This window comes from Impatiens glandulifera, chromosome 5, assembly GCF_907164915.1.
Source record: "Impatiens glandulifera chromosome 5, dImpGla2.1, whole genome shotgun sequence".
In the NCBI taxonomy this organism is placed as follows: Eukaryota; Viridiplantae; Streptophyta; class Magnoliopsida; order Ericales; family Balsaminaceae; genus Impatiens; species Impatiens glandulifera.
The window spans coordinates 52,628,722-52,642,266 of NC_061866.1; the positions used below are offsets into that span (position 1 = coordinate 52,628,722).

At 33.1% G+C, this 13,545-nt stretch overlaps 3 protein-coding genes across 3 annotated transcripts; 2 read left to right on the forward strand and 1 right to left on the reverse strand.

The window, feature by feature from the left end:
• LOC124937441 (transmembrane 9 superfamily member 1-like) lies at nucleotides 1-5,725 on the forward strand. Its single transcript, XM_047477705.1, has 12 exons — nucleotides 1-238; nucleotides 1,972-2,164; nucleotides 2,249-2,353; nucleotides 2,781-2,798; nucleotides 2,892-2,989; nucleotides 3,067-3,219; nucleotides 3,354-3,488; nucleotides 3,568-3,734; nucleotides 4,234-4,328; nucleotides 4,450-4,823; nucleotides 4,908-5,181; nucleotides 5,292-5,725. Exons 1-12 carry the CDS (start codon nucleotides 152-154, stop codon nucleotides 5,357-5,359), a joined length of 1,767 nt encoding a protein of 588 aa, XP_047333661.1. The 5' UTR covers nucleotides 1-151; the 3' UTR covers nucleotides 5,360-5,725.
• Nucleotides 5,726-7,380: 1,655 nt separating this feature from the next.
• LOC124937533 (ferredoxin-A) lies at nucleotides 7,381-8,071 on the forward strand. The gene has a single exon (XM_047477808.1). The coding sequence runs from the start codon at nucleotides 7,459-7,461 to the stop codon at nucleotides 7,921-7,923; it is 465 nt and encodes a 154-aa protein (XP_047333764.1). The 5' UTR covers nucleotides 7,381-7,458; the 3' UTR covers nucleotides 7,924-8,071.
• A 737-nt stretch (nucleotides 8,072-8,808) lies between these two features.
• LOC124940432 (putative transferase At1g60990, chloroplastic) lies at nucleotides 8,809-13,123 on the reverse strand. The gene is made up of 12 exons (XM_047480950.1): nucleotides 12,807-13,123; nucleotides 12,316-12,417; nucleotides 11,568-11,601; nucleotides 10,559-10,632; nucleotides 10,403-10,468; nucleotides 10,234-10,298; nucleotides 10,051-10,138; nucleotides 9,904-9,969; nucleotides 9,636-9,801; nucleotides 9,465-9,548; nucleotides 9,256-9,383; nucleotides 8,809-9,187 (listed from the first exon to the last, which is right to left on the reverse strand). Exons 1-12 carry the CDS (start codon nucleotides 13,056-13,058, stop codon nucleotides 8,990-8,992), a joined length of 1,323 nt encoding a protein of 440 aa, XP_047336906.1. The 5' UTR covers nucleotides 13,059-13,123; the 3' UTR covers nucleotides 8,809-8,989.
• Nucleotides 13,124-13,545: the final 422 nt, after the last annotated feature.

Below are 13,545 nucleotides of genomic sequence, written 5' to 3' on the forward strand. Positions count from 1 at the left end.
TCATTTTGACGCTCATATCATCTCTGTAGCATGAATGAAGTGAAGAAGAAATCAGGCTGGAGAAAGCATTAAACTGCAATAAATTCCGGTCCCTCCCTAAAGCATTCTCTTGATTCACCACCCACTGGATCTCTCTCGCCGGAGTTTTCCAATGCTTTCCATCGCCCGATCTTTCCTCTCACTCGCGCTCATCGCCATCCTCGTCTCGCCGGCGCTCACTTCAGAGTCTGATCACAGGGTACATTAGCCTTTCTACACTTCTCCAGCTCTATCTAACGTTTCAATTCAATGATTAACTCCTAGATCTTGTCATATGTAGATTATATTTCCGTTTCTGTTTCTTCAGATCTAGTGTACCTGTCGCTTTCCATTTCTTGTTAGGTATTGTGATTTGATTTTGGCGGTTGCCTAATTTAGACCATTCTGGACGTGGTACTGGTATGCCTCCATGTTATGTAGGTTGTGTTGTGGTCTTGGTTCCTTATACATACGCTAAGGATTTGTACATGCAGAAGTTCTGAAATGTATGTTTGTCTAGTGATCATGCTCTGTATTTGGACAGTAGTAAAAGCACAAAAGCAAACAAATATCATGTTTTCTTGACCAAGTTTTTCTGTGATCTGTGCAAGTATTTTCCAATTTGTATAGACTTTGACCTTAACATCATTTACATGTTTATTTAATACCCTCTGTGATGCTGGTAGGTGCAAATACTCTTATCTTACTATACTTCATTGAAGAATAGTAATCTAATTTACCTTCTGTTCCATTTTAAACCTTCATATTATTGTTTTTTTGTTGTTTTATTATATGTATATATATACAATTACAGAATTTGTTAGCTTCATTTATGTAAGCACATAAATCAAGTCACTTTCTGCTACCTTTAAATGACCAGATCATCCATGGTAACAATATTTTTTGTCCACTTCTCAAGAAGGATGGTCTTTTTTGTTCTTTGTCTGAAAATAGTCTAGGTATAATTGGCTGGACTAATCTGTAAGTATAATTTCTAACATAAACAACTACGAGTGCTTAAAAGCAATGAGAGCTGAATCTAAAATGAAGAAACCAGAAATTTAGTATTGACGGGACATAAAAGTAATAACCCTAGGTTTATAACCTAGAGAACTAATACCCTGTTAAATTATCAAGGGAACTTCATCAATGTGTCAGATGATTACATGAGAGATTCTAATGTGTACTGTAATAGGCAACAAGAGAAGGTATAAACAATAAAAGTATCAATTGACTGAAACTTATAATGATGTGTTCAACCATAAACCTAATATTTTCACCACTAACATCTATGTGTTGTTTATTTCTTAGAATTTGGTTATTATTATCATTTCTTGCTACTGAACTGCAAGGCATATATCTAGCTATGCAAATGCATGGTTTTAGTGTTGTGGCTCTTAAATTGAATTTTACTTTCTACTACTAAAGCCATGAAGCTCATTTTGTGTCTTGTGTTGTGTTACATTTTCTTTTATTTCCTACTGCACTCAATGTTGGATTATCAAGATTACGAGCTGCAAAAATCTATTGCTCTGACTTCATCAAGTACAAGAAAATGAATGTAACTTTTGTTTTGCAGCTGTTGAGACTTTGTTGGTTGAGGTCTTTGTTTCCCCCTGTTTGACCTGTCAATTTTTCTTCATTATTCTCCCATGCTAGCATCCCATCATCTAATGCAATCTTACTTTACTAACAGATGAAGATTAGTTCATCTAAACACCAGTCCTTTAATTTCAACCATCCCATCACTGTATCTTATGTATGAACAGTTTACGACAATTTTATATATGCAAATTTTAACTTAAAAACAATATCACAACTTATCTTGTTGTCTGATTATTATGTGGCCTAAAAATACCATTGCAGCATGCAAACTAGATCTATGTTGTTGAGAAGTTGCTTCTAAGAATCATATAATAGAAAGTTTATTTGCTTTGCTACATTCTATTGCAGTATCAAGAGGGTGATCATGTCACCCTTTGGGTAAACAAGGTTGGGCCTTACAATAATCCGCAAGAAACTTACAATTATCACAGCCTTCCATTTTGTCATCCTTCTGGTAATGCAGCACATAAATGGGGTGGCCTTGGGGAGGTTCTTGGTGGAAATGAGCTTATTGATAGTTTGATTGAGATAAAGTTCCAAAGTATGTTCGTTTACTTTTATGAATTTGGGGGTTTTATATAACTCTTAGATGCTAAAGGTGCTATTACTTTCCTTGTCTGGACAGAAAACATAGACAAGGAGGCTATTTGTCAATTTGAGCTTGAAGAAGGGAAGGTGAAACAGTTTAAGGATGCTATTGAGAGTAGCTATTGGTTTGAATTCTTTATAGGTAAGTTGTATGCTGGACTTTACAGGCATCTCCTTCTCTATTACTCAATATCATGAAGCTGAAAAGAGCTAAGCAAACAGAAAACTAAGGAAACAAGAGGTTGGCTTGGTTTTCTTCTCCATTACACTAATCAGACATTATTTTGATTGGGACTGAGGATTTAAAAATATCAACTATCTTTCAATTCTAAGCCAAGCAGGTGCACCCATCCATTTTTCTGTGAAGTCAACTCACTTTGATTCACAGAAACACAGGCACACAAACTCTTACACTTCTGCAGAATTCCAAATTATGTGTCAATTCCTTGCTTGTATTTCATGTAGTTTTTGATTCAATGATTTAGCATTGTTTTACGGCAGATGATATTCATGTTCTTATCTGAATCTTCATTTTCTTATTTCATGGGATTGCCCAAATGAAAGAGCAGACGATCTTCCATTATGGGGTATGATTTACTTTATTTTGAGTTCCTTTATGTAGGTTGTCGGATGATTAATAATTCATCTTCGCTTATCATATCATTCCATTAATGTTAAAGGTTTTGTTGGTGAGCTGCGTTCCGACAAGAATAGTGATCTTCGCAAGCATGTTCTTTACACACATAAGAATATTGTTATTCAATACAATAAGGATCAGGTTTGTGAATTTTAAACTATGCAGATTTAGAATATGTTTTATTGTTTTGTTAATTGTTTCGGTGTTTCTTTTGTCAGATTATTCATGTGAATCTTACTCAAGATAGCCAGAGTTCACTCGAAGTTGGAAAGAAACTGGAACTGACATATTCTGTAAAATGGATTCCTACAAACGTCACTTTTGGCCGTCGTTTTGATGTTTACTTGGACTATCCTTTCTTTGAGCATCAGGTAATCCAGTGCCTGCTGCATTGCTGGTTGATTTTGAGTTCTAATAGTTAGTGTATATTTTATGTTGGAGTTTTCAATTAATTAATTGCCTTTCTTAATAACATCTCAGATTCTCCTTTGATTCTTTGATGCAGATCCATTGGTTTTCTATTTTTAATTCATTCATGATGGTTATCTTCCTTACTGGCTTGGTTTCAATGATCCTTATGCGGACTCTACGAAATGACTATGCAAAATATGCTCGGGAAGATGATGATCTAGAGACACTGGTAATAAAATCTAGGGAAATGCAAATGTTGTTTAATTTTATATGTACTTTAGTTTATTTGTTCCTAACCTGCTGCTCAGGAAAGGGATGCAAATGAAGAGTCTGGATGGAAGCTTATCCATGGTGATGTTTTTCGTCCTACTCGGAGCTTGGCTCTGCTTTCGGCTGTTGTTGGAACAGGAGCTCAGTTGGCGCTACTTATCCTTCTTGTCATTTTATTTGCAATAGTTGGCATGCTCTATATTGGGTATGTTAAACAACAATTTAATGGTATCCTTGAAGTATGTTGTTTTGTTTGTACTCTAATGCGTTGTTTGATGAAGGGTTAATCCAAATAACCCCTTATCCAAATAATACCCTTAATTTGTTTCTTATAACATTTTAAAATATTAAATTCAAGAATATTTGAGTCATTTAACCCAAATAATCCATTTTTACATATGGTATTTAAAAAAAATAAAATTGGATACATCAAACAAGCTCTAAGCAACAGTTGCAATAGGTCAAGAAGTTATGATTGGACCTCATTTCATTGTTGTTGCACATATGATATGGGTACCTGGTTGCCTTTTTGCTTCGCTCTGATTTTGAATGATTGTTTTCATGGTTCCACTGTTCCATTTACATTTCTTTCTGAATTGTTTATTCAGTAAGCTTTAGCCATTGTATCATTTATCTTAGCATCATAACATTGTCACTTTGTTATAATTTGTAACATGACATGCTGCTTATCTTTTTTTTTTCAGGAGGGGATCAATTGTGACCACTTTCATCGTATGTTATGCATTTACATCATTCATTTCAGGCTACGTTAGTGGGGGAATGTACTCACGAAGTGGGGGTATGAGTTTACATACCAACTCTATTTTCCAATGATGTATTATTGCTTTCTTATCCTTTTGACACTTGACTAGTTTTTAAAAAGTTCTGCTAACCCCCATCACATCTCTTCTATTTTCCAGGTAAATATTGGATTAAAGGAATGATACTCACGGCATCACTTTTTCCTTTTATGTGCTTTGGAATTGGCTTTATTTTGAATACAATTGCCATATTCTACGGGTCGCTAGCAGCTATACCTTTTGGGACAATGGTTGTTGTTTTTGTCATTTGGGCTTTTATCTCATTGCCTTTGGTGTTGCTTGGGACTGTTGTGGGAAGAAACTGGAGTGGTGCTCCAAACAACCCTTGTCGTGTGAAGACAATACCTCGTCCAATCCCAGAGAAGAAGTGGTACCTCACACCGTCTGTAGTTTCTTTGATGGGAGGACTTCTTCCTTTTGGAAGCATATTCATTGAGATGTATTTTGTTTTCACATCCTTTTGGAATTACAAGGTAAATCCCTTCATCTGGCTTCTTTAATTAAGATACATTCATATTTTTACCTCTTTTTTGTTTTTGTTGTTGTTGGTTTGACAGGTTTACTATGTGTACGGGTTTATGCTGCTGGTTTTTGTTATCCTAGTGATTGTAACTGTTTGTGTAACGATAGTGGGGACGTATTTCTTACTGAATGCTGAGAACTATCATTGGCAATGGACTTCGTTCTTCTCTGCTGCATCCACAGCCGTCTATGTCTATTTGTACTCAATCTATTACTATCATGTGAAGACTAAGATGTCGGGGTTCTTCCAGACCAGTTTCTATTTTGGATACACTCTTATGTTTTGCCTAGGTTTGGGAATTCTCTGTGGTGAGTTATCTTTCCTTTTTTTCTAATAAGTTGATCAGTAGTACTATTTGTTGTTGTTTCCTTTGGATTTTCATAAACTATATAGGTAAATGATGCGTTTAATCTTGCAGGAGCTGTTGGATTTTTGGGATCCAATTTGTTCGTGAGAAGGATCTATAGGAACATCAAGTGCGATTGAGATATAATTCTTGACATTGAGATGGCATTGGCATATAGATATGATGGAAAGAGTAGCCTTTTTCTTCTCCATGGAGAGAAAGGTAGCTGTAAGTCTATCTATATATTCAGTGGAAATTAACTTTATATAAACTCGGTCATTTATTTATTATACATTTCTTTTTTGCTCACCTTTTTGAATGGAGTTCGTTCGTTGGTTCGAAATCAAAAATCCAATTGGTGGCTTAGGGAAAAAGATTAATGTGTTGATACTTAAAGAGTAATCCTCATGTATTTGTCATGGTCATATATATTAGCCAGGAGATGTTCAATTTTTCCCAATGGACCTTTTAATTTTCTTTTGATTGAAAAATTATTGTTTAGGTTTTCGATCAAAATTCTCATGTTTGTGGCTGATTTTCTCTGGTTTGACTAGTAGTTGATCGCTAATGATATTTCTGTCACATGATGTCTAGGTGTGGGAAGATTATCAATATTTTTGATATATCGAAAATATCTTACCCTAAACCGAAAATGATGGATTTTTTGGTAAATCGAATAAAATCATAAGGTATGGTAATGATACTGAAATTATCGATAAATATATAAGATTTTCAAAATTTCAGTATATTCTAGAATATATAAATAATATTTATAAATTTAAACATATATATTACTTCAAAATAATTATGTCATTATGAACTTTTAAGCAAAATGTCGATGAAGCAACCGATTTTAATAATTTTATTTACTTTTTTTAACATATTTGCGACTTTTCTTTAAAAATATATATTTTTTCATCCAATTTAATTATAGTAATATAAATTTTAAAAATTAAATTAAAATTTAATTAAATTTTAATATTATTCAATATTAACAGTCTAATATTGATACCAATCCTCTTATTGAAAAGGAATTGAATATCTCGGGTCCTAGTGCTTTTGAGGTCCTAGATTCGAGTCAGACGGCAAATTTGGTTAAATTTGTTGAGTAAATTTACGGGTTATGTGTTTAACAACCTACAAGAATTAATTACACTCCAAAATAGAAGCGAGACTCAGCGTTCTAAATATCGATACTAAATTTTCGGAATATAATAGAATATATTATATAAGAAAAATGATAGAGAGCACAACTTGAGATAGCGTGCCTATGTGGGTTGACAGGTAGAATATTCTTTCTCCTATTATTAATTATTTTATCTCTCTTCTTATTAAATAATTTCTATTCTATAAAATAATAGAAAAAAATAGGCATAAAAAATAAATAAAAAATATTTGATAAATAAATGAATTGAAAAGTCAAAAAAATAAAATAAAAATAAAAGAGATAGATTCATAATTCAACTAATCAGTGATATTAATTAGGGTTTAGAATTTAAAATTTAGTATTTAGGATTTAGGATTTATAATTTATTTAAACATATTATTAAAATATTTAATGTGAGAGTTTGTTGTAAATTATTAAGTTATTTTAACCGCTAAATGTAAATGAGATATAATAAATATCAAATAAAGTAAAATAATAATCGTGAAAACATGGATAAATGAGATAAATTAATTTGTAGAGATAGAGAGAAATTAATTAATAAGAGGAGAGAATATTCTATAAACGTGTTTTAATTATTATTATATTTTTATTTATTTATTAATTCCACCTGTCCGGCCACGTTGACCATTGCTCTCCCGACAGTCTCCTAGTCGCGCTCTCTATCATTTATATTTATATTTATATTTATATTTATATTTATATTTATATGAATGATATAATTTGTAAGTTTATAATTAAATTTCACGTCCTCCTAAAAATTAAATATTTATGAATCGTGTTTGGCTCACGCCCTAGTTTGTGATGATAAAAAATTAACGACCACAAACTCTTGGAAGAGAGAGAATATATTATTATTATTATTATTATTATTATTATTATCCAATGGGTCTTAAAGGATGATAACTTGATAATGAGAGCAATGAGAAATTGACACGTGGAGGATAGGCCTCCCTATCTTTCTTCCCTTACCACTCCTTTAAACTCCTTCTTCTTCCCCTGCTCACTTCTCAACACCCTAAAACCCATAACCAGTCTCTCTTTCTCTCTCTAGATTATTCTAAGTTAACAATAATGGCTGCTGCTACATCTGCACTGTCAGCCAGTTCCATTGTCAGCACTTCCTTCCTCCGGAGACAAGTTCCGGCGAGCAGCAGCTTGCAGTTGATTTCCGGTGGAAGCAACAACCAGACTCTGTTCGGCTTGAAGTCATCGGCTAGCAGAGGAGGTAGGGTTACTGCTATGGCGACATACAAGGTGAAGCTGATAACACCCAGCGGAGAGGTTGAGTTTAACTGCCCGGACGACGTTTACATATTGGACCATGCAGAGGAAGAAGGGATTGACCTTCCTTACTCGTGCAGGGCGGGGTCGTGTTCTTCGTGTGCGGGTAAAGTGAAATCTGGTGAAACTGATCAGAGTGATGGAAGTTTTCTTGATGATGATCAGATAAGTGAAGGTTGGGTTTTGACTTGTGTTGCTTATCCTACTAGTGACCTTGTTATTGAGACTCACAAGGAGGAAGAACTCACTGCTTAAGATGATTTTGAAGATGATGATGATGATGATGATTCAATCAATCTCTTTTCTATTTATCTATTTTGATGTTATGATATCCATTGAAGAACTCAATCTCTTTTTCTAGCTAATTGTTATTTGGGAGATATAATATCATATTTATGTCTTACTTGTTTATCTTTATTAAATTCTATGTTCTTGAATAATTGAGAGACAGACTGAAAGATTATCCATCTTTCCATCTGCTTGAATTTCTTTTAACTGGATTTGAGAAATTGCAGGAATCCCATCATTCTTATTCTTATGTTAGTAAAACCCTTTAACTAATTACTAATATATTGAAAAACACCATTTTTAGTAGCAGATTTGACTAGGAAGCTTACCATATTCAAATATGTGGATTATTCTTTTCAACTAAAATCAATTTAAACTAAAATCAATTTAAATTGAGAGTTAATTATTTTGCGAAAATTTACGAAATAAACGTAACTGTAATTGTTTTGTTTAAACAATTTTTATTATTTTTAATATTTATAAACTATATTTTTTTAAAAATTGGAAAATAAACCCAAAATCTGTCATTTCTTTTCTAACCTGTTTATGTTAAATTTCACTCCTAAAGTCTATATTTTAAATTATGTTATTAAAATATATGAGTATAATATATATAGCCAAATATGTATATTATTAATAAATAAAATATAAGAAGATTTTGAGTTGTCATTTTAGATTATTTATAAAAATAAATATAAATAAAACTGGCTGCCTAATTGATCAAAAGTTAAGGATTCAATGGAGTTAGTAATTTAGTATAACTTCCTAAAATAAAACAAACAATTTAATTTGTCATTAAATATTGATCCCATTTGAATCTTTCATATCAGTTGACAAAGTTGACAAATCTAATGATATTTTCAAACTTATAACCTCACAATTAAGGAGTAATAAATTTTTTTCTCAAATTGAAACATCACAATTTTCTTCCACTTAGTCATAGTCACAATTTATCATATCATCAGTTCAATTTAAGGAGAATGAAATGAATGAAGTACAGAAGCAGCAATCCGACAACTGATCTAAATATTCATTATTGCGATGTTGTTCGCTTTGAGGTTGGCGGCGGATGGCGTTGCTTCGCAAGAAAAGGAACTTCCACAACTGTTGCCAGAATGTTATCTCCAACCACAACAGTATCTCCTTCAGAAGCTCCTTGTCTTTTTATATAACCTAATCCAAAATGCTCTGATTTCTTTCTTCCCTTTGCATAGCTAGTCACTTTTCCAACCTTCAAATTGTATAATAAATGATCAAATTCTTTTCGCTTGTATAAATTTTTGGAATTTTGTCACAAACCTTCTTGCCGTCAACTGTAATGGCAGAGCCAGGCTCCACTGGAGATGACAGACTAAGTCCCCAAAGTCTTTGTTTGATCCCATCATATGTTACGAGTCTCGCTATGGTTTCCTGTCCCTTGTAGCAACCTGAATCAAACATATTTCATCACATTAATAATCAAAAACCATAAATCTGAACAAGCATTTTGGTGCCTAACTACAACCAACCTTTGTTTAGAGAAACCGCATTCCACAAATGAGCCTCTAGAACATTATATTCATTTGTTAGCTCTTTACCAGGTTCTGGCCGTCCTGCACATACATGTAAATAAATAAAAGCTATAAACGAAGAACAAATATTTTAGATTATTCTATTTTTCAGCTTAAGAAATTGAAGACCTTGGGAAATCCTCAGTCTTTCGAATGCGTTGGTACCCATTGGAACTGAACCCAGGCTGAGAAGAGTTTTCCACACTGACTCAGCAGCACCAGGTATTGTCAACAGAGAGAATCCTTCTTCAGAAATCGGATTTCCCACAGAAACCGTAATTGGCATCCCATTCACCTGCAAATTTGAGATGTATGACTTTTAGAAAGGGCCATTGGGCACTACACTGTCTACAATACAAGCCTCAAATGCTAAATTTGAAACCGATTAAATTCTTACAGTATAGTGTGAATGTGTTCCATATGGTTGTCCAATAAGGTCTCCAAGATTTAATTCTTCCATAACCTGATAAACACCATAATTGGAATAAAATGACAATGCAATTGAGAAAATAAAGTTTTTTTTATAACACAAAGGACTTCATACCTGGTTAGTCTTAGGTCCAACCAAGGCGAACAAACATGTTTGCTTGGTTATATCCTGAATTTCTACCTTGTCAGCAGAAAATATATACCTACAGATTAAAAAGCACAGTGAAAGGGCTATAACTGATGAATTTACAACTTGCGGAATAGAAAGACATGTGTATATGTAAGTCGGTATACATACTTTCCCAGCATCTGAATGAGACTTTGGTTAGTCACAGGTGAAACTACCAATGTAACTGCATTTTTCTGCATGGAACCTTTGATTCAGAAAAAAAAAAAGGTCTACCATAAAAGTACAAATTAATGCTGATATATGAAGCTAAGAAATAAGAATTAATTGTGCTGATTACCATAACCCATGCATGGACAAGATCAATTGTTCTAGCTGTAGGTGTCACAAAAACAGTATCGCATCCCTACAAATATGAGACATACGTTATTCATCTATTATGTACAAGAGATGCAAACTAGAAAATAAATGTGAAACACCCATTCTCATTACTAACCTGTCCTTCATGAAGAGATTCAAAATCTGCGGTACTCTGATTGTGGAGAAACTGAATACGATCCTCTCCACTAACTTCACTTCAATTTAACAAACAATTGACAGAACAGAAACAAAGTCAAATGATTAAAGCTCTAGGGGAATTAACCTCCATAGGATATGTATGAAACCTAGAATCTACATGAATAGGAAAAAAATGTATGCATTATGCCAGGACATTTAAAAACTCAAAGCACCAAGGGTATCATAATTTTCAAGCATTAATTTGAAGATTAAGATGCAGAAGTTAAGACTAAACAAGACTGGAATGTACCCAAGGAAGCATATATTTCTTGATTCTACCTAAACTTTAGTTTATAAATTAATAAAATCACAAAGAAATATCATATACTCAGTTATACTGTGACGTAAGTACCAAATATACACATGAATTCTTCCCAAAATGGAAATCTTGCTTTCAAAGTTCAAGTATTTGGGTTCCAGCGCTCCAATATAACTGGACTATTTCCTTGCACCATGTTGTAAAAGAACAATCGATGAAAACAGCCAAATATGCTCTACACTTTTCCCAAAACTATAATTTTACACTCAAACTAAAAATGTTTAGAATCTAAATAGGAGAAATGACACCACCTCGAACTCGAAGTAGCAATTCCAGGTTTCAGTCTCACCCTTTTATGAGTGAGGCAAGATTCCAGTTTACAAAAAGGTTCAAAAGCATTTTTTTTCATTTTCCAATATTCTCAGATATCTCTCAAGTCTCATCTTTTGATCTTCCTAGGATTCTATATCTCATCTCTCTCTCAAAATCTATGGAAACCCTAAAAATCTTCTTGAAATCTTTTGATACATTATTACATGAGAATGAAGATGGTACAAATTACATTAATATCAACCAGAAATAAGCAGGCAGAAGAAAAAGAATGGTAAGGGAGGAAAAGAGTAGCTAATAGGCCCAAACAGACAAGATTATGTGTGTTACTAATAGGTAGTATGAAATGAAGTCTTACCCCTTATCCGACCATAATGTGAAAGATCCACTACCTGCAATGCTCCAAATAACAGAAAATGTTAGATATTTGCAATTCCATTAAGGTGATCTAGGACCATAGACCTAAATGCTATCCATGCATTCATTCAGCTAAGCAAGGTAAGAAGGGCAGCCAGGTTTAGAGCGCAACTACTATATGCTAAAGAATATTTTTTTCTCCTTATATTCTTACATGTAAAAATTCATGAATTTACATGAAAATGTTTTCTTTAGGTAGCCATGAGAAAATTTACCACCCAGGCACCCACCCAAAATCATAAACTCCAAATTCAAAACTTAGGCTTGATATCCAGCTATTGGTATATCAGATCAACTTTCCAAGACTCCATGAGATGAAATATAAGAACAGAAAAAGTGTTGCCCTCCCAAGATAATCTCTCCCTCAATACGGTCAACATTAAGCCTTGGCTAATAACCATAACAGTTAAAACAAGTTAAATCCCACCCGTTTATTATAATTATTATTTTTATATATCTATTTTTTGTATAAAAATAAAATCCAAACTGTTTTTTCCTTCATGTAAGTGAGTATAAAGCCAAGCTTCTTTGCTAGTCAACAGTAAATTAAGTACATGGGATCTCAACCGCTTTATTCAAGTTCGAGATAAATTTTCATTCATATAAAACAAAATGATAATGTTAAGCACATAGTACTAAACTGAAACACTCAAATTACAATAAACCTAGACTTTAAGATGATCACATACCACAACACCATTTTCAGATGCTTCTAGTGCCTCATCGTCATTATTGAATGTTTCGACTATTCCGTCATCCGATAGTTTTGCCCCAGCCACAGTTACAGTTTCCTGTGTGGAATGGAGACCTAGCCAATGAATTTTAAGTGCATAATATTACCTACAAAATATTAAACAACAGAATAAACAAGAAAGATGACACCTTTAATAGTTTCATAAATCATGAATATGCCTAAATGTTGTTCACAGGAAACAAGAGCCTAAGTTTTCTTTCTTACAAAAGGATTATGTTCCTTTGCAGTTGATGGTGTATAATCATATCATTTACAGAGTCCCAAGTAAGGTCAGCAAAAAAAGGATTATGTTAATTTATCCAAGAAATAGCCTCGAATTACCTCACAGGGTAAAGATTACTTACAAGAAAGAAAACCCATTCATTATTTCTTTAAACAACAAAACGAAAACAGACACCAGTTAGTGCACGAGTTAGAGGTAATTACCAGAAGGTCTTGGTCAATTGGGGGAGGGGAGAGGTCGAAAGCTGAGGTAGAAGAAGACGGCGTGCTGCAGTAAGTGAATATAGGGAGGCGGTTCCGTGTCCATAACTGGAGAGCTGAAAATGAAAATTTCTGTTCAGATTCTGCCGGCGGTGAAATTGAAAAAGAGAGAATCGACGGTTGCCGCCTTCTGGATAAACTATTAAGAGAGAAGAAAACACTGGCGGAAGAGTAAGAACAGCTCATGGCTGACATTTTTCTCCAAGCAAAGCAAATTTTGAGCTCAGATTTTACGATTGATTGAAAGACTGACCACCATTCCCTAATTTAGGTTTTTTTTTTTGCTAGCAAATATTAATTTATTTATTTTGAAATAGATTTCATTATTAATATCTTATTTCTAATAATGAACAGTGTACAATGTTGTTTATCCCTAAATTATTATTTAATTAACTAAAATATATTATTTTTTTATTTTTTTATTTTTTTAAAATTAATATAAAACTTATTATATTTAGTTAATACTTAATAGTATATATTTTATTATTTTAAAAATATGAATAATTTTTTTCGTACACTATAATCCTCAGGCCGAAAGTACATATTCGATTTGTATAATATATACTTGAACTTCAACTCAATCGAGTACCAAAATTTATACTTGAACTCGTCTCGTTAAAAATTCGAACTACTCTAGCTTGAACTCGAAAAACTCAAAAACTAAATTTTATTAATGAAAATT

Excerpts from the sequence above, each read along its gene's own strand:
- LOC124937533 (XM_047477808.1), top strand. The coding sequence starts at position 7,459 with ATGGCTGCTGCTACATCTGCACTGTCAGCCAGTTCCATTGTCAGCACT.
- LOC124940432 (XM_047480950.1), bottom strand. The coding sequence starts at position 13,058 with ATGTCAGCCATGAGCTGTTCTTACTCTTCCGCCAGTGTTTTCTTCTCT. Across the intron at positions 9,549-9,635 it reads AAGACTGAGGATTTCCCAAG|GACGGCCAGAACCTGGTAAA; the intron begins GTCTTCAATTTC and ends ATGTATGTGCAG. Across the intron at positions 9,188-9,255 it reads TTACAGTTGACGGCAAGAAG|GTTGGAAAAGTGACTAGCTA; the intron begins GTTTGTGACAAA and ends TACAATTTGAAG.
- LOC124937441 (XM_047477705.1), top strand. The coding sequence starts at position 152 with ATGCTTTCCATCGCCCGATCTTTCCTCTCACTCGCGCTCATCGCCATC. Across the intron at positions 2,990-3,066 it reads TTCAATACAATAAGGATCAG|ATTATTCATGTGAATCTTAC; the intron begins GTTTGTGAATTT and ends TTCTTTTGTCAG. Across the intron at positions 3,220-3,353 it reads ATCCTTTCTTTGAGCATCAG|ATCCATTGGTTTTCTATTTT; the intron begins GTAATCCAGTGC and ends TCTTTGATGCAG.